The 24,870-nt window shown below is 40.6% G+C and overlaps 1 protein-coding gene across 2 annotated transcripts in view; it reads right to left on the bottom strand.

Annotated features, from left to right (window-relative positions):
• LAPTM5 (lysosomal protein transmembrane 5) overlaps nt 1–24,449 on the bottom strand; it is a 487,606-nt gene extending 463,157 nt beyond the window's left edge. Inside the window, exon 1 of one of the 2 annotated variants that reach the window (XM_044084718.1) lies at nt 24,189–24,449. In XM_044084718.1, coding sequence (XP_043940653.1) covers nt 24,189–24,287 — 99 coding nt within the window. In that variant the 5' untranslated portion in view covers nt 24,288–24,449. The remainder of the gene's footprint in view (nt 1–24,188) is intronic. The other variant, XM_044084726.1, reaches the window with a different exon arrangement.
• Between the last annotated feature and the right edge of the window lie 421 nt (nt 24,450–24,870).

Genomic DNA, 24,870 nt, shown 5'->3' with positions numbered 1-24,870 from the left:
TAGGGCCTATATAAGCCCAGCTAAAAAGGTACCCTGGCTTTTGCCACCCAAGAAAATTATTTTCCTATGCCACTGTCGAGCAGAGCCACAAAAGTGATCCCTGGGGTGAATTTCCTATTTCCCATCCAATCATCAAGATTTTTCTTGAAGAGTGCTAATGAGGAGCTTTGTTTGATATAGACAGAAAAATGTTTATTCGAGTATGGGAAGTCTCTGGGCCAGGAATCTATCGCTCCGGCATGTTCTGTTTATTGTGGTGACAAGGTTTAGGTCCCTAGAGCGTGTAGCTCGGAGGGATTGGGATTTCTTTAAGTGGAGCTTGTCCAACAGCTCTGGGTTTGACATAGCTTTGTATGTTAGGCAGAGATTACCTCTGAGTAGGCGATATGCAACGGAGTAAAGCTGGAGTTTGAGATGGTCTGCGTAGGGCATCTGTTTTGAGCCGGTAATCCTCTTTGGGGGGTATTTCTGTGGCCTTTCCAGTTGTTGTATGTCTTGTGAGGTACATACCAAAAGGGGCGTTGTACTCTATCATGGGTCTAATGAGTGATGAGTAGAGGGGAATGGACCTCTTTTTTTCTGGATGAGAAACCTTTTGTGATGAGGTGTGCCAAGTAGAAGGATTTCCTGACTACTGTGGCGATGTGATTATCAAAGGAGAGACTACTGTCCACCTGTGCCCCAAGGTCTCTTACACTTTCGGTGTTAAGTATACTACCGCCTATGTTGTAGTTCATGAGTACAGAGTTTTTACCAAAGAGGATGACAGTGCACTTTTTGGCATTGAGCTTGAGGCCATGGCTTTTGACACCAGGCATCTGTCTCAGTGAGGCCCTTTTGTAGGATGTCCACATCGTTAGGAGTTTCGATTATGGCTCCTAGTTTGCAGTCACCTGCGAACTTTGTTAGCCTGTACTTCAGAGAAGTAGATACTAAACAGGAGAGGACCCAGGACTGAAACCTGTGGTACTCCACTTGTCACTGGTCTGAAGTCGAATTTGGAGTCTGCTACTTTCACAGTGTGGGTTCTGTCAGTGAGCCAAGTTGGCAACCCATCTTGTGGCATACGGATTTATACCTAGTTTAGTGAGTTTATCTATAATTCCAGAGTGGGGGATGGTGTTGAAAGCCTTGGCAAGATCTAGATAGGTGGCTGTGTGAGCCATCTTACCCTCGGCTACGGCTTTGGTGACTGCTTCAAGGAAGTCTATCAGGTTTAGGAGACATAATCTGCCTTTTACAAACCCGAACTGGGTGTGGTCCAGAGTTTGGAGATTACCAATGTCTTTGTTTATAAGTTCCATGATGAGAAGATCCACGGCCTTGCAGACCAGGCTCGTCAGGCTAATGGGGCAGTAGTTCCCGGGGTCCGTGGTGGCTCCCCCCTTGTGGAGTGGAATGGGCACAAAGTCTGAGGTGAAGCTATGATTGAACATGGTACTTAGGTGGGGTGCCAGTTTGTTCTATAGTTCATGTAGTACGCAGCCTGGGATGTTGTCTGGTCCCATGGATGCTGTGTTCTTGGCTATGGAGAGTGTGGTTTTTACCTGTGCAGCCATGATTACAGGAACTTTGCATTCTTCCAGTATAGAGATGAGCCCTTTATGGGGTGGGGGGGTAAAGTTAGCACTGAACCTATCTGCCAGGATGTTGGCAATATCAGTTGGGTCTGTATATTTAGTGCCGTTGTGCTGTAACTCAGAGCAGACCCGAGTGTTGCCATTGAGATTCTTGACATAGCTATAGAATGCTTTGCGGCTGTCTTTAGAATCAGTGGCGATTTTGTTTTCATAACTAGCTTTTGAGGATTTTATCAGTGGTCACAGCTACTTACTGAGGCTGACCAGGGAGCTCCTCCACTCATGGGATTTTACTCTCTTTTGCAACAAGTTTCTTCCTTCTGTTGTACAGTTTGTTTATGGCAGGGGACCACCAGATTGACTTCCTTTTTTGGGGAGATAGCGTCTTGGTTCTGTTTGGGACAGCACAATCCATACACTCGTGTAAGTGCTTATAAAGTGCAGTTGTGTAGGATTCAGTAGTCGTAACTGTATTGTCCATCTGCATGGGTGTCATGAAGTTCACCACTTCTGTCTTAAGAAGCATGAAGTTGGCTTTGGAGAAATTTTTTACCGTGGTTTCCTTAATGGGGGGGGGGGGGGTGGAGGCAGGATGTGGATATCTAGGGTGATTAGTTTATGGTCAGATCGGACCAATGAGGCGTTGACTTTAGGTGTGGAACACCGGTCACTCATGTTGGTAATGACTAGATCTAGGATATTGTTGCCCCTGGTGGGGGTGTGGATAAGATGATCCAGGGCACTGGAGTTTATGAATTCCAGAAAGCGTTGAGCGAAGGAGTTGGTACACGAGTAGTTTTCCCAGTTAATGGTGGTGTAGTTGAAATCGCCCATTATTAGGGTGTTTGGTTGAACCCTAATATTTTCCAGCACATCAAGAAAAGAGGAGTGGGAATCCTGGGGCATGGTGGGGGGAATCTGTAGCAAGCTACAATTTGGATTGCAGTTTTTCCCAGAGTTAGTTGCACTTGGATAATCTCGGATGCATTATGCTGAGCAACTAGCCTGGAGATGTGGATATCCTTAATGAATATGGACACACCTCCGCCTTTGGTGTTCTGATCCAGGTTACATGGCCGAAAAGTGTGATACGAGTTATAGCCTGGTAGTGCAGGGGTGCTCTCTGGATCCTTGAACCAGGTCTCAGTCACTGCACAGATATCAAATGTTCTCCATGTTAAGGAGTGCCTCGAGTGAGTGCATTTTGAGATTTAGACTTCTAGCATTGATAAATGGACTTAGAACATTGAATTTTACATTTTTTGTACCTCACTGGAGTGTTCACATTTCCTTCCTTCTGGCCTGGTTTTCTTCCATTTGTGGTTTTCTGGCTCATAGGTGGTTTGGTGCAAGCACTGTTATGATTCGGTCATAGTACATATGTTGGTGTAAATGAATTAAAACGTGAGCTCTCTGATTATGCGTCACAGGCAGGTATGTCCCTAGCCTTGAGTAGCATATTACCCTTGCCTAGGACAATACAACAATATAAACAAAACATAATTGGCTTAGTTTCTGGTGTCATTCTAAGGGGATACAGTTTCTGTCAGCCTGGGATGACATGACCGATAAGACCTCAGTGCTTTACCAGAGATGCGCTTTATCTGTCAACTCTGGGATTTTGGCTACTGGCAAAGGCTCTTGCCAGCCCCACAGTGCTTTTTTTGGCAATGCCACAAGAACAAAATTCCCCAACGTAAAAATTTCATCAGAAAACAACCTCAAAATTTTGCTGCTAAACCCTAGGAGTCTTAGCATGACACTGCACTCACTGGAAGCAGTCCTCACCTTGGAAGAAGTTGACATCTGTGCAATCAAAAAGACCTGGTTCAAGGCTGTGGAGAGCACCCCCAGCCATACCAGGTGTGATGCCCCTGCACTTGCCCAGCAGTCAAGGAGCCTCAATCCTCACCACTGGGAAAAGTGAAGGATGTACATAGTGGGAAGATGACAAGTACACACACAGTAAAGTGCACACAGAGATCACGGTCAGTCAGGGGCTGGTTTCTCCCTCTTTCTCCAGATCCCCAATAAGACTATCCACTGGCACAGCTATAGGGTTGAGATCTCAGCTGAGTGGTGAAGCTAAGACCTCCCACACCCTCTCTGTCCAACCAGTGCTTCATGTCCCTGACCACATAGCGCGCGCGCGCACACACACACACCTGTGAAAGGCTGGCACAGGTTTACTAGCTATGCCCCCCTTCGTGCCAGACTATAAGGTAGTTTCGACTGCCACCAGCCAACTCTATCAGCTGCTTTAAGGCCCTTACCAAAAGGTGTCTAATCCTACTTGCTATTAATCCAAATGGTAGTTGTGACCAAGACTTGCAAGGCTATTTAGTGGTAGCCTGTACAGTGTCACCAAATACATCTGCAAGTACTTTAAGAGATTAAATTGTCTCACAAATATCAGCCACAGAGAAACCCATTTAATAATAAATAATAAAAGAACAAGACAATACTCAGTAAATCCAACACAGTGACTTCATAGTTTAGAATCACAGGAAATATTTTAAAACAACATAGCAGGAAAGTCTCAAATAAATACAGAAACATCTAAATTACTCTTTACTATATTCCTATCTATATCTAAAAGAGATACTATACCCTGAATCTGACTTACAGGCAACTGCAGATGATGATGATGAGTAGATGTTCTTGCTAGGTCCAAGACAAAATACACAGTCTCTGTCAGAGAGTTCTTAAATTAATATCAAACATTACTGTGGGTTAGCTTGGATGACATCACTATCACCAGACTTCAGTTCCCAGGCTAAACAAACAGAAACTTAAAAGTTAACATCTCTGTTAAAAATACACATCTCTCAGAGATGTTTGCAGGTCTTGAAATCATAACACAATAAAACGTTTTTTTTTACATTTCAGACCTAGTAATTAACTGTCTTTTAAGACAATACAAAAACTCCTCACTCTAGGCATAGTGTCTGCTACATAACTGAAACAGAGAGAACATCTTTTGTTTATGGCCCTGCTATACAGCAACTTAACCTCAACTATTCTTAAGTTTTGCAAGTTAATCGTCCATGTTCCAGCAGGGTACACTGTGGATACAACTTAGCTCAGTATGTAACATACAGTTCTGTATAAATCATATCAATATTCACAAATGACATAGAATTATTTACAAAATTCAAGATGGCTGGACAGTCAGTGTCACACCAGGTTGCACCTCATACTACACGTTCAGGCCACAAATGGAAGTCACTGCCAGCTACAGGACCCACTCCATGAATAAAGACACCCACTCTGCCTACTTGGATTTAATGGAATCCATCAAGATACAGCCAAACAGTATGGTTCTGGGGGATTTTAATTACCCATCCATTGTGTGGGTGAATTAATCATGCTCAAACTCACTTGCCCAAAAGGTTCCTCCAGTTCATTAATGCCAACATCATGGATCTGGTGCTTACCAGTATGGGTGACCGCTGTAGCACCCCCACTGTAAGGTCTTCCCTTATCAGACCTCAACACATGAGTCTCATTCGAGGTAACTATCTGACCACGGACCCCCTTCCCCACCAGCAACTAAACTAAACTAAAAAACTTCTCCAAAGCAGATTATATCCTTCTAAGGGATGGTATAAATAGCTTCACTGCACCTCCCCCCTCAGATGGAACTGGCAACTATACAGAATCCTACACCAATGCTTTTTACAAACTCTGTATAACTGCACTGATATGGCCATGCCTAATAGGATCAAAACAAGCTCTTCAAGGAAGAGCAAACCTGCCTAGTGGGCAACTGCCATCAACAGGCTTTACAAAAGATGAAGAAATTGTTGTCCAAAAGGAAGAGGGAGTGTGCCCTAAACTGGAAACACTCCCTCTTCAGTTTAAACAAGCAAATAAGACTTCTTGTGAAGTCCTCCAAAGCAAACTATGAATCCAAATTAGCATACTCAACCAAGGACAACCATAAGGCATTCTTTAGTTACATCTATACCCTAAAAGGTTTGCCCAGATTTGTGTCATACTGGTAGTTAATGATACCACATACAGTGAGCCTGTGGACATAGGAAACCTGTTGGCAGATAACTTCTGTGAAAACTTCACTCCCCTATCCCCACTGCACATACCCCATGAGATTCCTTTCACCTGTCACCCCACCTTGTATCTCTAGACAGCAGGTTGTAAATGCCCTCTCTAAGGCCAAATATACAGCACCTATAGGACCTGATAACATCCCAGGCTGCGCCCTACATGGACTTCAACAAGAATTAGCAACAATCATAGTCTATGCACCGGCTTTGTCCCAGCTGAATATAAAACAGCCACCATTATCCTCTTGCACAAAGGTGGTGCTTCCACTGACCCCTGGAACTACAGACCTATTAGCCTGACTAGCCTCATCTGCAAGGCCATGGTGCGAATCATCATGGACCTGATCAACAAAGATGCATGTAATTTCCAAACACTTGACCCTAATCAGTTTGGATTTGTCAAAGGGAGATTACACCTCAAACCTAGTGGACTTCAAGACAGTCACCAGAGCCCTGGACGAAGGGAAAACTGTGCATACAGCTTACCTGGAATTGGGCAAGGCCTTTTCACACTATTCCCCACTCAGGCATTATTGACACTCACCCAGCTAGGTATCAAACCCTTATATCATTAGGTAGGTCACTAACTGGCTCACCGACAGAATCCATAGAAGCAAAATAGGGGACTCCACCTCCAAAAGTAGACCTGTAACCAGTGGTGTTCCAAAGGGATCAGTCCTGGGACCTCTACTGTTCGGAATCTATTTCTCCGAAGTACAAGCAAAAACTAAAATGTCTGTGGCTGACCAGGTTTGCTGAGGACTGAAAACTGGTAGCGGTCATAGAATCATCAAACAATATCAACATTCTACAAGACAGTCTCACGCAAACAAATTATTGGTGCCAAAGTCAAGGTCTTAAACGCAATGCAAGAAAATGCATTATCCCTTTCAGTAGTAGTAATGCTTTGACTAACTACCACATTAACAGAAACACTAGAAGCACACACTTAGTGATGACAGACCTGGGCACACAGGTTAACAGCAACATTACCTTTGATCACCATGCCTCCACAGTGGTAAGAAGGGCATTCTATATTGCACAACTCATAAGTAAGGGCATTGCCTCCAAAATAAGTTATAACCTCCCTGTACTCTTCCTTCATCAGGTCAATAATGGAGTAGAACACCCCTTTTGGTATGCACCTTTCCAGGCATCTGCAGCAATTGGAGAGACCACAAAAGTTCCTCACAAGGAGAATTCAAGCTCTTCAGCACCTGTCCTATGTGGATCATTTGAAATCACTGTCATTTTACTCAGTTTCATACAGACTACTCACAGGTGATCTCTGCCTTGCGTATAAGGCATCTGCCTTACATACAAGGCAATCTCGGACTCTGCTTTATTGGAAATGCTGCACATCCTTAAATCCAAAAGACCTTAACCTGGTATGCAACATTAATAGAACCTGCTGGAGGGATAGATTTGTCTCCTAGATGTTACTGCAACTGTGGAACAGACTCCTAATTCATGTCAAGCAGAGCACCTCTTTGTCCCTCTTCAAGCCCAATCCAGATGATTGGATGGGTAACTGTAAATTCACCCCAGGGGTTCCAGCTGTGTCTTTCTTTGACAGGGGCAATGGGTGCTGATCATGGAAAGAAAGGTAGAACCTGCCTAGGCTTGTAAGGGCCCTAGGCCATTAGCTAGCCTAGTAACTTCCTATGATCCTATGCAAAGAAACTAAACTAAAGTTACTGGCACAGACAGAAAAACTTATACAGAAAAATACAAAGGAAAAGTACAAAATAAGCAATTCACTGACCAAAAAAAGTTTTATAGAGAATTAGGAAATAAAGCGAAATGAATAGAAACACCACCAAAAAAGAAGAAATCAACATATTTTAGAGAAATATCTATGAAGATCCTGTAGAACATAATAAAGATGCTGAATGGAGAGAAGTAAAAGAAACAGTAAGAAGTTCAAATGTACAGGATATGAAATGCGATGAAGTAACAGCCAGAGAAACTGATACAAAATGAAAGCAAAGTTTGTAAATGGAAACCCCCAGGCCCAGATGCAGCACTTAACTTTGGGCTAAAAGTATTATCTTTACATGAAAATTTAATTCAGAATGAGAACTACTTCTACATGCCCCCCAAACAGGCACCAACCTAGTTAACAACCGGAAAAACAATACTCCTCCATACGAGTGAACCTGCAAGCTATCCGAAAAACTATAGGCCAATAACTTGCGTTCCAACGATGTATTAACTATAAACTGGACCTGATGTTAACACCGTTTATAGTCATTTAGAAGAAAACTCAATCATGGCAACAGAATAAAAGATACGGAACAATCATTTGTTATTATATAAACTAATAATAGAGAATTGTGAAAAGGGGAAGTATAGCATGTATACATTACAAAAAAAGCATTTGACAGCAACCCACATCAGTGAATAAAAGAATGCTTACAGATGCCCTACATCGATCTACTATGTTACAGTGACCATAGAACAGTGGCAAACGACTACAGCTAAACCATGATAAACGACAAATTACTAATCACAGGGATAAAAATTCAAAGGGGAATATTCCTGGGTGATTCTGTCACAGTTGCTCTTTTGTCTTGCCCTTAACCCATTAAACTGTCTGCTTAAAAGATTAAGTCATGGTTACAGTTTGGCTCCCAGAAAAACTATAATGAATTTTCTTTTTGTGGATGATTTAAAACTGTATGGTTCATCAGATGAGCAGTTGAAAGCACAACTGGAAGAAAACTCTTACACATGATATAAGAATGTCATTTGTTCCTGATAAATGTGCAAACATTAACATTTAAAGCAGGAAAGCTATAGCACAAAGAAAACATCAGTCTAGGACAGTAATGTGATATAAAGGAACTTGAGCAGGAGGGAGTGCATAAATATTCAGGAATTAATGCAGGATCGGCAATAAAACATTAACGAATACAAACAAAACTCAGTAAGGAATATTTTATTAGACTAAAATTAATACTGAAAACAGCCCTGACATCAAGGAACAAAGTCCAAGCTATAAACCAGTTTCCTCTCCCTGTTCTAACTGAGAAGCATATTGGTTTCAACCAGAACTGTATAAAAATCAGGCAGCAACTGAATGTGCCAAAAACCAAATGAAAGAATATAAGGTGAAAGATCATAGGTTCATACTAGGCTATCTGCCCTAGGGCATTTATAAGCCTAGCCAGAGTGTGTTTGGCTTTCGCCACCCATTTTAAATTAATTTTGCTATGCCCTTTTTCGAGGTTAGTATACTGTGCCTCTGTCTAACAGTGACACAGAAGTGATACCCGGGGTAAACCTACGATCTCCCATCCACTCATCAAGGTTCCTCTTGAAGAGAGTCAATGAGCGACTCTGCTAACCTGGACTGGGATTTTATTCCAGAGTGAAGGAAGCCTCTGGGTTATGAATCTGTCCCTCCAGCATGTCCTATTTATTTCAGTGCTGAGGTTCAAGTCTCTCGAATGCGTAGCTCGATGAGATTGGGATTTTCTGAGGTGCAGCATGTCCATTAATTCCGGGTTGGACATGACTTTATACGTCAGGCACAGATCGCCTCTGAGCAGGCGGTATGCCACTGAGTAGAGCTTGAGTTTCTTTAACTGGGCAGCATATGGCATCTGTTTGAGCCCTTTGATCCTCTTGGGGAGGTACTTTTGGGGTCTTTCCAGTTGCTGCAGGTGTCTGGTAAGGTACATACCAAAAGGGGCATTGTAGTCAATTTTGGGCCTGATGAGGGATGAGTAAAGAGGCATGATGACCTCCCCTGATCTAGATGTTAATCCCTTCATGATTAGGTTGGCTATATAAAATGTTTTTCTAACCACTTTGGCCACGTGGTTGTCAAATGAGAGAATGCTATCAACTTGGGTCACCATGTCCCTAATTACTTCTTCTGTACTTAATGGATTACCATCTATGTGGTAATTTGTGGGCACTTTGGCAAAAACAAAGGGGATGATTATACACTATTTGGCGTTTAGCTTGAGGCCATGGCTCTGGCACCAGTGGTCTGTTTCTATGAGGCCCTTTTGGAGGATGCTTGTGTCGGCTGGAGAGTCGATTATGGCGCCCAGTTTGCAGTCATCTGCGAACTTGGTCAGCCACAGTCCTTCCCTGTTGGCCTGTACCTCCAAGAAATATATACCGAACAAGAGAGGTCCCAGGACTGAGCCTTGTGGGACGCCACTTGTAACTGGTTTGGAGTCTGACATGGCTCCAGCAATTCTAACAATATGGGTTCTGTCCTTGAGCCAGTTTGCAACCCATCTAGTGACATAGGGGTTTATATTTAAGCTGGTGAGCTTATCTATAATGCCCGAGTGGGGTATTGTATCAAAGGCTTTTGTGAGGTCCAGGTAGGCTGTGTGGACCACCTTCCCCTCGTCAATGGACTTGGTGACTGTTTCAAAGAAATCGACCAGGTTTAAGAGGCAGGATCTGCCCTTAACAAAGCCGAACTGGGTAGGATCCAGTGTCTGCAGGTCCCCAATATCTTTATTTAGGAGGTCAATGATGATCCTTTCCATAGCTTTGCAGACCAAGCTAGTCAGGCTTATGGGGCAATAGTTTCCAGAATCCGTTGAGGCACCACCTTTGTGGAGACGGACCACTGTTGCTGTACGCCACTCTTTGGGTACATATCCTGTAGGAAGGCTGAGATTGAACAGTAGTTTTTTGTTTGGGTTTAGCTCTTCTTGGAGTTCATGTAGGACACAGCCCGGGACCCCGTCTGGTCACACTGATGCTGTGTTTTTTGCTTTGGAGAGGGCAGCTCTTACCTGAGCATCTGAGATGTCAGGGGGGCAGCACTCTGCTGGGATAGATATTTGCCCTTTTGGTGGGGAGGGGGGGGAGAAGTTTGCATTGAACCCGTCAGCTAGGATGTTGGCAATGTCTGTGGGTTGGTGTATTTTTTGTCATTTTAGACAAATTCTGAGCATATCTGGGAATTCCCTCCCAGGTTCCTAACATAACTAAAGAAAGCCTTGTGATTATCCTTAGTGTCCTGTGCAATTTTTCTCTCGAGGCTGGCCTTAGATGATTTTATGAGTGCCCGTAGTTTTTTGCTAATACTGATCAGAGATGGCTTCCCTTTTTGGGATTTTGCTCCATCATGTAGTAGCTTCCTCCTTCTATTGTATAGTTTGTTTATGGCTGGGGTCCACCAGACAGGACGTCTACCTTTGGAGGATTGGGTCTTGGTTTTATTTGGGAGTGCATGATCCTTGCATTCCTGAAGGTGTTCATAGCATGCATTTACAAAGGATTCTGCGGTCTGGGCCATATTTTCCACAGGCCCGGGGGCTTTGAAGGATTCCACCTCGGTTTTGAGGACTGTGACATTTGATTTAGAGAAGTTTTTCACTGTGGTTTTCTGGGCAAGGGGTGGGGTCGGGATGTGAATATCCAGTGAGATTAGTTTATGGTCTGATCTTACCAGTGAGGAATACACTTCTGGTCTGGAGCATAGAGTCCCCAGATCAGATGAGAAGGCAGAAATGTGGAAAAGGCAAAAATATAGTTGCAAGTACAAAATACTCCTGGAACAATCTCGTGTTGATCAGGGTCTGATGCAGGAATGGTGAGTTTAAGGCAATACATAAAAGGTTAATATTGGCAGCCCAGGATAGCGGACTACGTACATGTTGGTTGACAAAGCCCGTTGAGCATGTGGGAGAAACATATAAATGCAGGTTCTGTAAAACAGAACTGGAAACAGTTGTACATCTTGTTGCTGAGTGCGACACACTAAAGGCAGAGGGCCTGTACACTGAAAGGCATAATAATGTGGCAAGACTGTTGCACTGGGGATTGTACAAACATAATATTCAAATAGCTGAGAACCATTGGAAACATGAGCCCCAAAACTGTATAGACAATGATGAATTTTATATCACACAGGATCACCCTTTACCAACAGTTCAAACAACAGATGCAAGAAAATTAGATAACAGCCCATAAAAAGAAGACATAGCATTGATCACTGAAATGGTTACATCCAGTGATTAGTGTCTTATGTAGAGAGAAATACAGTCATAAAATACCAGGATTTACAGGCAGAAACAAGGACAATATGGAAGGAGATTACACAGGCAATTCCTACAGTAGTAGGAGCAATGGGTCTCATAAAAAAATAATTTATAGTCTTATTTAGATATGGTACGGACACATGTAACTCTATATGAACTGCAGGAGTCAATTCTGGGCATGTTGCAGTTCCTGAGAAGAGCACTTGTGGCTAACACTGGCGATTGAAATATTGTTTCACGAACTTTAATCTTACTTTGTCTTAGGAATGGGGTCCATTTCTGTCATGGTATTAGATACCAAAAGACTTTGAGACATTAAACAGACTAGCCAATCACTGTATCATATAGTTATGTAGAATGGCATTTAGTGCTGAATTAGCAGACCGATGCTGGATAATTTTATAGGTGGCAAATGTTGTGTGTATGATATTTCATAGTGTAGTTTGGTGAGTTTTTTTATGCAATTTTGTATATGCAGGTCAAATTTAAGATAATTATCAGATATCATTCCTAATAATTTGCTGTGACAAGCGACTTCAATGGTTGTATTATTAAGAGAGTGGATTTTTTTTTTCCATAAGAGAGGGATTTGCTGAAAAAAACAGAATTATGTGGGGGGGTGGGGGTGGGGTTTGAGCATGAGTTTCACGTTACAAAGCCATGTTTCAGGTTAAAGCTTCCTGAGTAATTATTTGGAGATGTGCCAGGTTGTCTAATGTGCACATCAGTGTGGAGTCATCTGCATACTGGAAGGCTTACTGTATGGACGTGTGGAGTGGGTTGACGAGAATGGTAAAGAGGAGGTCTTATGAAAGCATTAGTCAAAGATGCATTTTATTGAAGGTGTGCTCTGTGCGCCAGTTTTCTTCAGATGCATTTTTATCAATTTCTGCTACAGTCAGTGTTATGTGACCATGGCAGTGCCCCCCCCAAAGTAAAGTTTGTTTTGATCTTTACTCCTGTCCTGTCTGATCTTTACTGCTGACCTGTCTGAAACTGGAATTTTAATTCCGCCAGAATAGTGGTTACTTTTCAGCAGCTATAATGTTTTATTTAATTATTATTTTATTCTGACATTTGTTGACTGGGTTAGTCTGACTGGGCAACATTCAGTGGAGGCCCGATGAAAAAAGCTCCAGCTGTACAAGTAAAAAAGGTAGATACATGAAATACTATAACATAAGAAAAACAGGGAATAAAAGCAATTATATACAAGAAAATACTTAATGTGGTTTTAATTCTTTTACAGTACTTTGTGTTTTATTAAACCGTGCAAGCCAAAGACCATTGCCACCCCATCAGTCCATTCACTCCCCCCAAAATGAAAGCCTTACAGCTCATTCATTCTTTGGATAAGGACCAGAACAAAGTAGAATAGAGCAGACATTTGCACAGAAGAATGGTGTTTTAGAATTTCAGGCTATAACCTCCCACTGTACATGCAGAGTATATGCTCAAGAGGCTGGCATGCAGTAGGCTTTGCGAGTGCCATCCACACCTCAGACTGCGACTAAGTACAGCCCTGTTCAGAAGCTGCAATTCAGTGCAAGTCCTAACCCCTCCCCCCATGCTTCAACCACTGAAAAAAGTGTGCACAATTACATGCTGTATATCCCTCTATCCTGAAAGAGGTGAGTGGACTCTGCCACTTCACGCATCTCTCTTTCTGTCTGGCTCTTCCACTGCAAAGGTCTTTGATCAAACCCCAGTCAGTCAGAGCTCTGGCCATCTACATCACAGAACAAATATAAACATTTTAAATAAAGTATTTTATTGAGTATGTATGGACTACGGCACACACACACACACACACACACACACACACACACACACACACACTGTGCATATTTATTAATATGTGCACAAAAATGGTTATTACCTCCATGACACGTCTAGTCATGGACACATTTATCAGTTCTTTTAACTGTCTCTTCTGCCACTCACAAGAGATTGTGCCTAGTTTGCATACTAATGCAAACATTTACCCAAACTAATATAGATTTGTAAGGTTGACAGGATGATTTTCAGTGCCTTGGCCTCTCATTTTTGGGAGTCATTTTAGTGCAGTAGTGAGAGGAAGAGCCACCACCTACATCCCCAAAAATAGGGCAAACAAGAGGGCACACCTGTTCAAAAGCATGTTACACATATTAGCAAGCTACACGTATTTGTTTTCACTCCGTGGATTACTAGTACAGAAATTATTTTTGGAATCAGGAATAGGGAATGAGATTATTCGCAAAAGCCAGCAATCTTTTTCATTAGCATACAAAATACAGAAGCAAACAGATTTGAAAATTGCAGCCATCTTACATGCAATTGTAAGCTTGGGGCAATGCTTTGTCCTGACCACAAAGTTATGCTGAATGTGTGCCTTCAATGTTTTGTGTTCAAAAATATGATTTAGAACACTATGCTTTGCACAAATCATTTCTACATCCAACACAGGAGTCAATGTATCCTAAAACTGTTAACTATATGTGAAATGCAACACAGCGTTTAAAAATATGTCACAATGCAATCATATGCTAATGCAAAATATTTCACTACAGCAACTGATTCTAAACACTATTGCAAACAAAAAAAAAATCAAGCTTGTTTCTGAGAAAAAAAGCTATTTTATTCACAAGGACCACAGCACATATCAAAAATAGTTAGGGAAGCTCCCCAATACCCTGGCCAAATTTCCTCTAACCAATATGAATATCACTGTCAGTCTCCCCTGAAAAGAGGCATTTGGCCAAGTAGGAGTGACCTTGTCAACAAAAAAAAAAAAAAAAAAAAAAAAGAAAATTAAACATTTCAATAATGTGTATACAAAATCCGCAATGGTGGTGCTGCGGTAGCGTTGTCGCCTCACAGCAAGACGTTGTCCTGTTCGATTCTCAGCTAGGAGCATCTTTTGTGGAGACGTGCGTGAATGGGCGTACCTTCGTTGAAGGTTGTGCGTTAGGGCCGGCAACTCAGCATGTAAAAATCAACTGCCAATCATTAGCAGACCGGAGTTCTGCTGTGACAACCCCTAACCGGGAAAAGCTGAAAGACAACAACAATGTGTATACAATAAGCACAGAATACAAAAAGTTAAAATCTGTACTTAATGTAAATTTAAATATTGTTTGTGCTCCATATTTTCACTATGCTGTTTTTATGACCTTCTGCTGAAATGTTACACTTTGTTTTTGGCAGATGCTTTCACACATTGAATCCCCTTCCAGACTGCAAGGCTTGTATTTTGTTCCAAGTCTGAAAACAGACAGGTATTGCATTCATGAAATGCTTTAAAGAACTGGTGATGTAACTCTAAAGAAAACACACTGAACACTACCACAGTTATAGTACATATTCAGAGGCTTACAACTCTGTTAACTTTCAATATTTCTGACCGAAATATTCAACATGACCAACATGCATAACAATAATATGCAAAAAAATGCATAACAATAATATGCAAAAAAAATTCAATACAAGGAACAAACTGTAACAGAAAGCAAGGACAACATTACAGCCAATAGCACTTGTCGATCATTCTGCATCTGTTGTACCTTTAAAGCCACTGTAGTTCATAGGCATGTGCACAAAAGTACTGAGCATGTACAAGCAGAGTGCCATTTTGTGCAAGAAGCCAGTGTGAAAGCATGTGTGGAACAGTCAGTTAGCTAGTTCGTTTAAGTTTCATGTTCCACTCATCCATCCTGATGTGTTGGTGTGCAATAAACATCTTTAAAAAACACACAAGCCTCATTGTCTTATCTGAATACACAAGATGAGTGACATGGTGTCAAGTCAAAACCATGAGGCGCAAGGTCAATAATGGCAGAATATACATGAGTGGCTCAAACGACTTGCAAACAGGTCAGAAATCATTTCCAGATACTTAAACTCACAAATAATTTTTTTTACTTGATGAATTTAAAATGAAGCACTCAAAATGAATTACTGAATAAACGAAATGTTCGAAACTGTGACATACTGATAAAAGTACTCAAAATAATTATGAAAACATTTGAAATAGTATCTGAATCGCATAAAATTTTGAAAAAAAAGAGAAAACCTTTATTTTCACAATGGAGTACTTTTTTTGCATTAAGTAAAACTATTCAAAGTGTCCAAAGTATGTGAAGTGTTGGCAATGTGTGTGTAGTATTACGAGCACTGTCTTTTCAAAAAGAGTACAGTTATTTCAGAGTCTGTTGTATAGTTGATTATTATTACAAGTACCTGGTGTGTGTTTGAAACATATATGGCATAGCAGAGGGATTTTGCAAACCTGGTCTGCTTGTGTTTGATAATATTGCTGAAAACTGGAGTATGTTTGAATAAGAATATGATATTTTCAAACATGCTGCTTTATTCTGATAAAGACGCATGTACCAAAACATTTATTCTGCTTGATTTAGCTAGTTCAGAAGCCATTGAGTGATGCACCTGCTGTATCTGCAGGGGAGGGGGAAGACCGCTATGTTGTGCGCAATTTACAAGTCTGCAGTTCAAGAGATTTGCTGAAACATGGGACTTTGGTCATGTTACTAGTAGTCATGAGTATCTATAACCTAATGGCTTGGCTGAACATACAGTTCAAAGTGCAAAATAGTTGTTGGAGAAATCCAAATGAGACAAAACTGATATTTTTCTCAATTTGTCAATTTCAGAAATATTCCTCGTGATAATTTCCTTGGTTCACCAGCTCAGAGACAAACCAGAACTACATAACCAATCAGTAAGAACTTGTTGATCCCAAGTGCTAAAAAACAAGAAAGCAGTAAAAGCCCAACTCATGAAAAAAGCATTTTTCACAGAAACTTCATTATGACAAAACCAGCAAACCTCTCAAACCATTCAGAGGAGAGATGGTGATGATGCAGACGGCAAAAGGTTTTGACTGAGTAGGACTTGTGAAACATCTATGTGAATAGTCAGGATCGTACATTGTTGAGTCACAATGAATGGAATTTAGGTGGTATTGGAAACATTTATTGCAGGTGTCCAAGCCAGTGTTACAGCTTCTTGTCTATAATGGAGACTAATTCACAGAGCATGATATCGAATGTTTCTGTTCCAGACAACAATTCATCTTCTGTTCCCACTCCTGAAAGTATCCCTGAAGTTCCTGATGAAGAGCAGTTCCCAGTGACTGTCCCTGTTGTTAAACATAGTACTGATTATTATATTATGAGGTCAGGTCGGATCTCAAAGCCTAATCCAAGATATATGGCAACCTTGACATGATTGTTATTGTTTGCGTTTATAAAATTTGCATGCCTATCCTATTGTCATTTTGAATGTGCATGATAAAATTATAATAGATGGAGGATGAAGATGATAGTGTGTGTGCGTTGTACCTTTAAAGCCACTGTAGCTCATGGGCACGTGCGCACAACTAGTGAGCATGTGCAAGCAGAGTGCCACTCTGTGTAAAAGAGCCTGGAGTGAAAGCATGCATATGTGTAGCAGTCAGTCAGTTGGCTAGTTTGTTTAAGTTTTATGTTCCATGTGTTTTGTGTAATAAACATCTTAAATGAACACCCAAGCCTCATTATTTTATCAGAATACACAAGACAAGCAACAGCACTCGCTTTGCCTATGAAGTAGTACGTAATTTTTAGTTTTTTTTTTTAATTTTTTATTTTACATTTGTTAACCAGGAGAGTCCGACTGGACGCAGGTCCATTTTCAGCGGAGGCCCAGGGAGAAAAGCTCCAAGTTAATTAATTTACAAGTTGGTTAAACCATTTGGTACAGATGTAATAAGCATCAATAGAGGTTAATGTCAAAGTTACAAGCTGTCAGTGTGATTCTATGCAGCAAATAGTCATACACAGTTAAATAGTTAAATATCACATAATACATAGGTTACATAAAAATGATTGCTAGATTCTTAGTCTACACTATAGGTCATAAGTAGGCAGTCATACAAAAAGTGTTCCCTAGTAGGGAGTGCATCAAAAGAGCAGGTGTTTGCTAGGAAAAAGTTCTAGAGTTGGTTGTTTAATTGTTAGGATACAATTTGAGAGATAGATAGTCTTAGATTAGGAGGTTACCGTTTATTAGGATTCAGTTTTGTAGGGAAGAATTCTTCATTCATATGGCCAGTAGAGGTTAATTCTACAAGGAACTTTACAGTGCTTTGTAGGATTAAATATATATTGGAGATCTTAATGATTTGCCATGGTCTGGATTATTCTGGGGAGTAGCATGAGCATAGCCAATTACTAGAGTAGTGTTTTTTTTAGAAGGTGCTTAAATTGTTTTGGAGAGGTTGTGGCAGTTATGTGGTTTGGAAGTGTATTCCAGGCCTGGGCTATTGTACAGGCAAATAGGGATTTACCTGCTTCATTTTTGCGTCCGATTACTTTTATTAGATTTTAGTTGCTATAGTAATGGTTGTTTGGTCTGACTTCTTACATCTATCAACCTAACACCAGCTAAAGTGACCCTATATGAGATTACATAAACGAACAGATGTAGTATTTCAGGGGCCAGAACAGTCCACTGAAGTGGAAGGTGGAAATCCTGGCTTCAATGCTACTGAACAAATCCTGATCAACTGAAGTGAACACGCACTGCTGAACAAAGCTGTGAAGGAGGTTCCCAACAAGTCTGGAAGCATCCTTGTATCCAAACTGTTAACTTAGCATGGCAAAATAAATTCTTGCCTCACGTTATTACTTTAGACACTATTTTCAAGTCGATGAGAACACCATCTAGTTGTTGTGTATGACTAGAAATACCCTCAAAAGCATTTCTAATTCATTTAAAGCAAATTATTTTTTTTCTAGTAGAAAGCTAACAGTAGGGAAAAAGGCACTCTTACCATACTGTCTTTTACTAGAAACCAGTACTCACACTATCAAACAACTGCATTAAAAAATATAAATAAATACAAGGGTTGTAATGAACCATATCTGATTTTATCAAAAGAAAGCCCTTTACAATCTAAGATAGTTCTGACCATGTCAAATTAATGTTGCAAGCCACAATGTAAGCAATACTTAGCTGTTCACAGACTATCCAAACTCCACCACTAGTTGAGAATTTGTGGCTTGGAGGCAATTTCAGTTAATAGGGACTCTAAGCTAGTAAATTTTACACTCCTAGTTCTTCCTCCTTCAGAGAAGAATCAGTAGGTAAAACCAGGAAACCCTTTGTGTGTCTAAAGGAAATACCCATGATTTAGGACTAGGTTTCTTAAATTGGTGATATCCTCTCAAACCTTGCAGGCATACGTGGTGAAATAATCTCACTGTAAAGTTCTAGCTGGGTGTACCACTGCAACATGCTATCACTTGGTTTCAAAAGGCTTAGTGTCAGCCCATAAACCTTCCTAAAAAGGTGCAAGCATCCCATAAACCAGACAGTTAATCCAAGAGTTTAACAATCATTTGCCCAAATCCTCTTCCATTTCTCTCAAAAATAGGAGGAAAAAAGCAGCTACTGCACATGTAATTGATCATATAACCCATGACTGCACTAATTCTATTTGGGATACAGGACCAAACAGCCATGGTCTCTCTGGACATCACAGAACTGTTTAATCAGGGCTACCGCTGGCTTAAAGTTGCCAAAGAGAAAGCAATAAGAAATCATTGAACTGTTACAAGTAATATTTTTCTTTAAACCTATTCCTGTAACCTGAATGAACTGGTTAGGCAAGTTCTGTCTTGTCTTACTGTGAGTATCTGCCTCATTTGTGCATTGTTACTACAGGAAAAACCCTCCTCCTGCTAATCCCAGCTAAGAGCATTAGCAGCAAATAAAAAGCTTCAGAAATTATATAAATGCTGTAAGGGGCCATAAACTGTACCTTAAATTCTTCAGCTGCAAACTGTTATGGATAAAGTACAGGCACATCATATTCAGCAAAACAGTGCCTTTTTTCTTTCCACATGGATTTTTATAACCTACATGAAGTAACTCAGCAATCTTACAGTATGCCAAATCCCACCAAATCTGAGTGCATCACTTCCTTTCTACTACATATTCTGAACTCTCTTCCCATTTGAATAAAAATGGGTACCATCCCACACCATCACTGCTTTTATTGGGGAAGAGGAAATATAGATAAAAACTGAACTAGGCAAAACTGAGAAGAAAAGCACAAAAGAAAAGACATACTCATTTAATGGTAATTAGACATGCTATGACTAGACAGCATCACAGTCTATGGGAACAGAAAAGATGTGCACAACACAAGAGACTAGATGTAGGCTGAGGGTCTGCACCATGGCTCAGGAAAGGTGGCAGATGCACTGGTTGTTGTATATGTAAGGCGTGTAAGTTGCAGAACATAAACTCGTACCATTATGGAAAATACTGATTAAAATACAACCAGTACACAGAAGAAAAGGAAGCCAGATGTATGGCAAGGTACATATATATTTAACAACTATACTACGAGGACTTCTCCTACGTGTCTACAGTCTGCAAAACAAACAGTTCCCAATCATACCCATAGCTCTCAACTATATGCCCTTCTCTCTTACAACATGCACATGCCATTTTTTTTATATAAAATTCTAATCACGTATCACTTAATAAATGTGTATTTTTCACAAGTACAGATGTACTGATTTTCTATCAAAAATACCACAGAATATTTCCTAAACTATGTAGTTTCACTACTACTGCTTGTAAACCCAACTACACTTTTACACAGTAATGTTATAAAGCAGGAGCAGGGCTGACCTTGACAACTGCAGGGCCCAATTTGGGTCATGTTGGTGGGGCCCCTCAGTTAGCCATCCCAGTCCTCCCTAAATACTGGCCTGTGGCATCGGGCCTCAGCACTCACAAAGAGGTGTTACTTCACCAATAACACATGCCCTACTGGCCATTATTGCTTGCTTGAAATTTCTTTCTATGGCTGCATATCCACCATAATGTGCCTGAATATGCAAGAATAATAATAATAATCTCTGCCCTAGTCTTAAATGGCATTGCTCACATGCCACCCCACTTATAACTAACAAATAAATAAAAATTAACTTTCAGAAGTAAACTGGGTAAGTGGACTAATGCTTGCAGATATTTTCTAGTCATATCACAGGTCACATGCACAACAGTAAGGATTACACTCAATGATAATTTAGAGCATTCACTAAGCATCATTTTTGGTAGATGGGAGTATAGCAGAATGCCTGGAGGGACGCACATGAATGTAAGGATAACATTCAAAACCCACAGAGTTTGTTCAGGTCTATATAATACACTTCCCCAATCCAGTCCAAACTTTTTCTAGGGTTAAGTTTCTATTTTGTATGCGACTCTGAAACGGATATCCCCTACAGTACATTTAAGTCAAACTGTTTGTTACTATCGTTTCCTCTTTCAGCCAAGTGACTAATCTTTTTCTATCCACATCTGGCTCCTACTATGCAGCACACAAACCTTACATGTGACTTGAATGGGACTATTTTGCCAGTCTGACAGCAACAAGCATTTTTCCTGCCATAATGTTAAAGAGCTAACTCTGTCATAAGTGTAAGTCATCATATGTTAACTCACATCACAATTATCTATTTATTTTTTATACTGAGTATTTATTTTCATACTGTCTGAGACCATCACGCAGCCGCTGTGGTACAGCAGTAGCGTTGTTGCCTCACCGCAAGAGGTTCTCCTGTTCGATCCTTGGCTGGAGTGCCTTCTGTGTGGAATCTGCATGTCCTCCCAGTGGTCGAGTGGCCTCCAAAAGACATGTGTGAATGGGCGTGTCTTCGCTGAAGTCTGGCCGTCGGGCTGGCAACTCGGCACCATAAAAATCGACTGCCAATCATTAGCAGACCGGAGTTCCGCTGTGGTGACCCCTAACCGGCAAAAACCGAAAAGACTAACTGTCTGAGATTATCACACAGCTATTTCCTGTAAGTGTTTTCATTAACAAGCAAAAAAAGTTGGGAAGAGAAGCAAAAGAAAATGCAGTATCTTTTCTACCAATCTTCATATTAAGCCTGGTCTTAGTATCTTTGCTTCAGTAAATGAAGTGATATAGACAAAACCAGATGGATAATCTGACTAGTTTAGGTTAAAAACCCTGCTGAGTACCACTATGACAGTATGAGAAGCTAGCAACAGAATAGGCATGAAGCTGCAGTTACCAATACTGGAATAGCCACTAGTGCAAACATATTGGAAAGTGCTGTCCACTCCAATAACTAGACGTCTAGCTACTATGGGAGCAAGGCTGCTAGAAAGAAATGCCTTGTACTTTGCTGGAGTGTCTCTCAAGGACACATAATGGCATGGTGTAGGGTACTACTGGGGCAAACAGATCCAAATGGCCTAGGACCGGCCCTGAGCAAGAGAGATGCTATCCCCTCCCTGATGAAGTAATGCTGAAAATAAAGGAAGCAAAAAGGAAAATGCGACTTACTCTAATCACTAAAAATTAGAAACTCTGGTGACAGGGGAGGGAGTCACTAAAAGTTAAACATGCCAACAGCACAATGTGAGCAGAAGTGTAAGAGATTCAGAATTAGAAAAAATATACATATCGGTGAAAAAAGTAGCCATGAGAGAAGATGAAAATGGTCAGGAAGCCAAGAATTATTCTGAGTAGAGATGTAATGTACACAAACAAAATTAAAGAGACAGCAAAAAACGACCGGGAATATACAGCAAGAGAAAAAGGACATAACCAAATATTAAAGAGGAGAGGGAAATTAAATACTGACATACAGGTTTCTATAAAGAAAAAACATTGAAGAGTGTCAGTAACACCAGAATGGCTAGAACTACTAAAGATGAAGAACACAGAATCCCTATAAATCGAAAAAAAAAATGAACGGCATCTATATGAAAGGTTCACAAAGCAAAAATCCACATACAAGAACTAATTGTTCTGAGGCAAGTACCAGGTTGCCTGCCCCCAGCATAGCCAGTTTTCCTTTCAAAGGTAAAAATCACACCCTGTATTTTGTGACTGCGAAGTAAACACAGCTTAACCATTATAGCAACCCCACTGTTTCTTTTGTTGTTTTGTGGTCTTTTCTTAAATAATGCTCTTGTGTAAGGGCGCAGTGCTTCTGTTCCACGGTTTCCCCGTATCCCGGGGCCAAGTGTACCCCGCAACTTCTTTACATAAGACATGTGGACAAAGACCCCAAAAACAGCAACAGATTTATAGCAGTAACCACAGCTGGTATATGCACAATGCTGGATTTACCCACAGTTGGCGTACAAAGCTAACCAAGGGTAAACCCAGCATTACTAACCAGGGTTACCACCTGTCCCACTTTGCGAGGGACAGTCCCTTTTTGGGCAGTTGTGTCCTGCAAAAAAAAATGTAAAAATGGCAAATGTCCTGAGATTTTAGGACAAGATTATTTCCTATATTTTATGTAATAGTTGCATAAAACAGTTATTCTATATCTGAAACACCTAAATGTTATAAGAAACACAATAAGCAACTAAAATGCTACAAGAATAAGCTTTTAATTAGGCAAACAAGTGAAGTTCTGTCCTTCATACTGGCCGTGGGTATGATCTTGCCTGCAAAATCTGACGTTTGTACCAAAAATGTTCCACTTTGGGCATTTGAAAAGGTGGCAACCCTATTACTAACATTATTGCTATTATACAACGGCATTAGCTTTGCAGACAACCGTGGGTAAATCCACCATTACGCATATACCAGCTGTGGTTACGGCTATAAATTTGTCGCTATTTTTGGGTCTTTGTCCACATGTCTTAAAGTAAAGAAGTTGCGGGGTACGCTTAGCTCTGTCCCGCTTAATCCCTCAATTTTGGAGAAAATTTGGTGAATTACACACAATGGCAACAGTTGAGAGTTATAAACTTTTTTATATCAGAAAAAGTATATTTATTCACATTTTCTTACTTTGTCAGTTTCATTGTTAATAGCACTAACAGAGTGTAAGCACGTCCTATTCACCGCTGCTAGTCGTAGTAACAGTGACGTGAACAGACCACGCATCATCACTAGGGAGATTCCGTAATTTTGAAATACTAATACTGCTTCTAACAGCACAGTAATGAACACGCTATAAATGCAGTATAGCTGCCATATTTATAATGGTAAGTGGTGAAGCACAGCCTGCACCTTAATGGCTAACCTTTTTCGTTACTGCCTTATATTCCACTCTGTGTTGTTACAAAACATGAACTGCCTTATACTCCTGCCTCTGTTGTTGCAAAACATGAACTGCCAACGTTACATAGCTGAAGACCTAACAGGAAGTAAAAAAAAAAGGAGTACAGAATGCTTAATGCATCAATTACTTTAAAGATACATTTTGGGGAACTGACAAGAAACAGCCGTAAACACGGTGAAAACCTAAGATGACACAGACTCAGAAGAGAAAGCACCCCTTTTGAGAACGGAACTGTAGAAGCAAAGGACAGAAAACAGTTCCACCGTACACAGCAGTGAGTGGGGATTAAAAATACAAATACTCTTAAAAGTACTTAATTCTACATTTTAACAAATATGAGGTCCCGATATAGCACAACAGACTTGGGGAAGTTCACTTTATTTTCTTGTTTGCATACTCTTGACTTACCATCCAGTAAATAGCCAGAACGATAGTGGCTGTCCTAACGTGACAGCAGCAACACCTATACATGTTCTTGAAATCCTGGAGAGGCGCGCTGAAAGTCATATTTGCAAGTTTCTGAACTAAAGTGGTTTATTTACGCAGACTGTATATATGTAGATCCTAACGTTGTAACAAACAGGAAGGAGGCCTGCAAAAGTTATGTTTTAAGATATACTTCCTTATGCGTAGACATTTCATCAGTGGCGGCGTGAAATGCACGGGGCTACGTGAAATTCAAGTTCAGAGCTAATGTATTGAAAGCACGCATGTCTGAACGTTGTGCTTTTAAAAATTGTTTCATGATTATTATTACTGTTGTCTAAATTAAACATAAGAATGGGGATGGGACCATAGTCAGACTTAATAATAATTAACATTATTTTAATCGCTTATTTTAAGATCGTGGCCACTGGCCATCCATAGCAGTTCTATATATTCATTAACATATTTTCCTAGGAATGGATATATCGATTTAGTATCGCCTTGGGATGGACAACAAGTATGCTGTTAGTTCGCAAAGGACCACTTAACACAGTTGGAGGAAAATGGATGTAGTCATTCATTTATTATGCCAATCAAATTAACAGGATTACGCGTCAAAGTCAAATTACTGAATGAATGCCAATCATCTGCAAATCACTGAATA

This window comes from Protopterus annectens, chromosome 1.part1 (genome assembly GCF_019279795.1).
Source record: "Protopterus annectens isolate FY-2018-M chromosome 1.part1, PAN1.0, whole genome shotgun sequence".
Classification (NCBI taxonomy): domain Eukaryota; kingdom Metazoa; phylum Chordata; order Ceratodontiformes; family Protopteridae; genus Protopterus; species Protopterus annectens.
The sequence above is the reverse complement of the archived record's forward strand: the minus strand, read 5'-3'. Positions and strand labels throughout refer to the sequence as shown.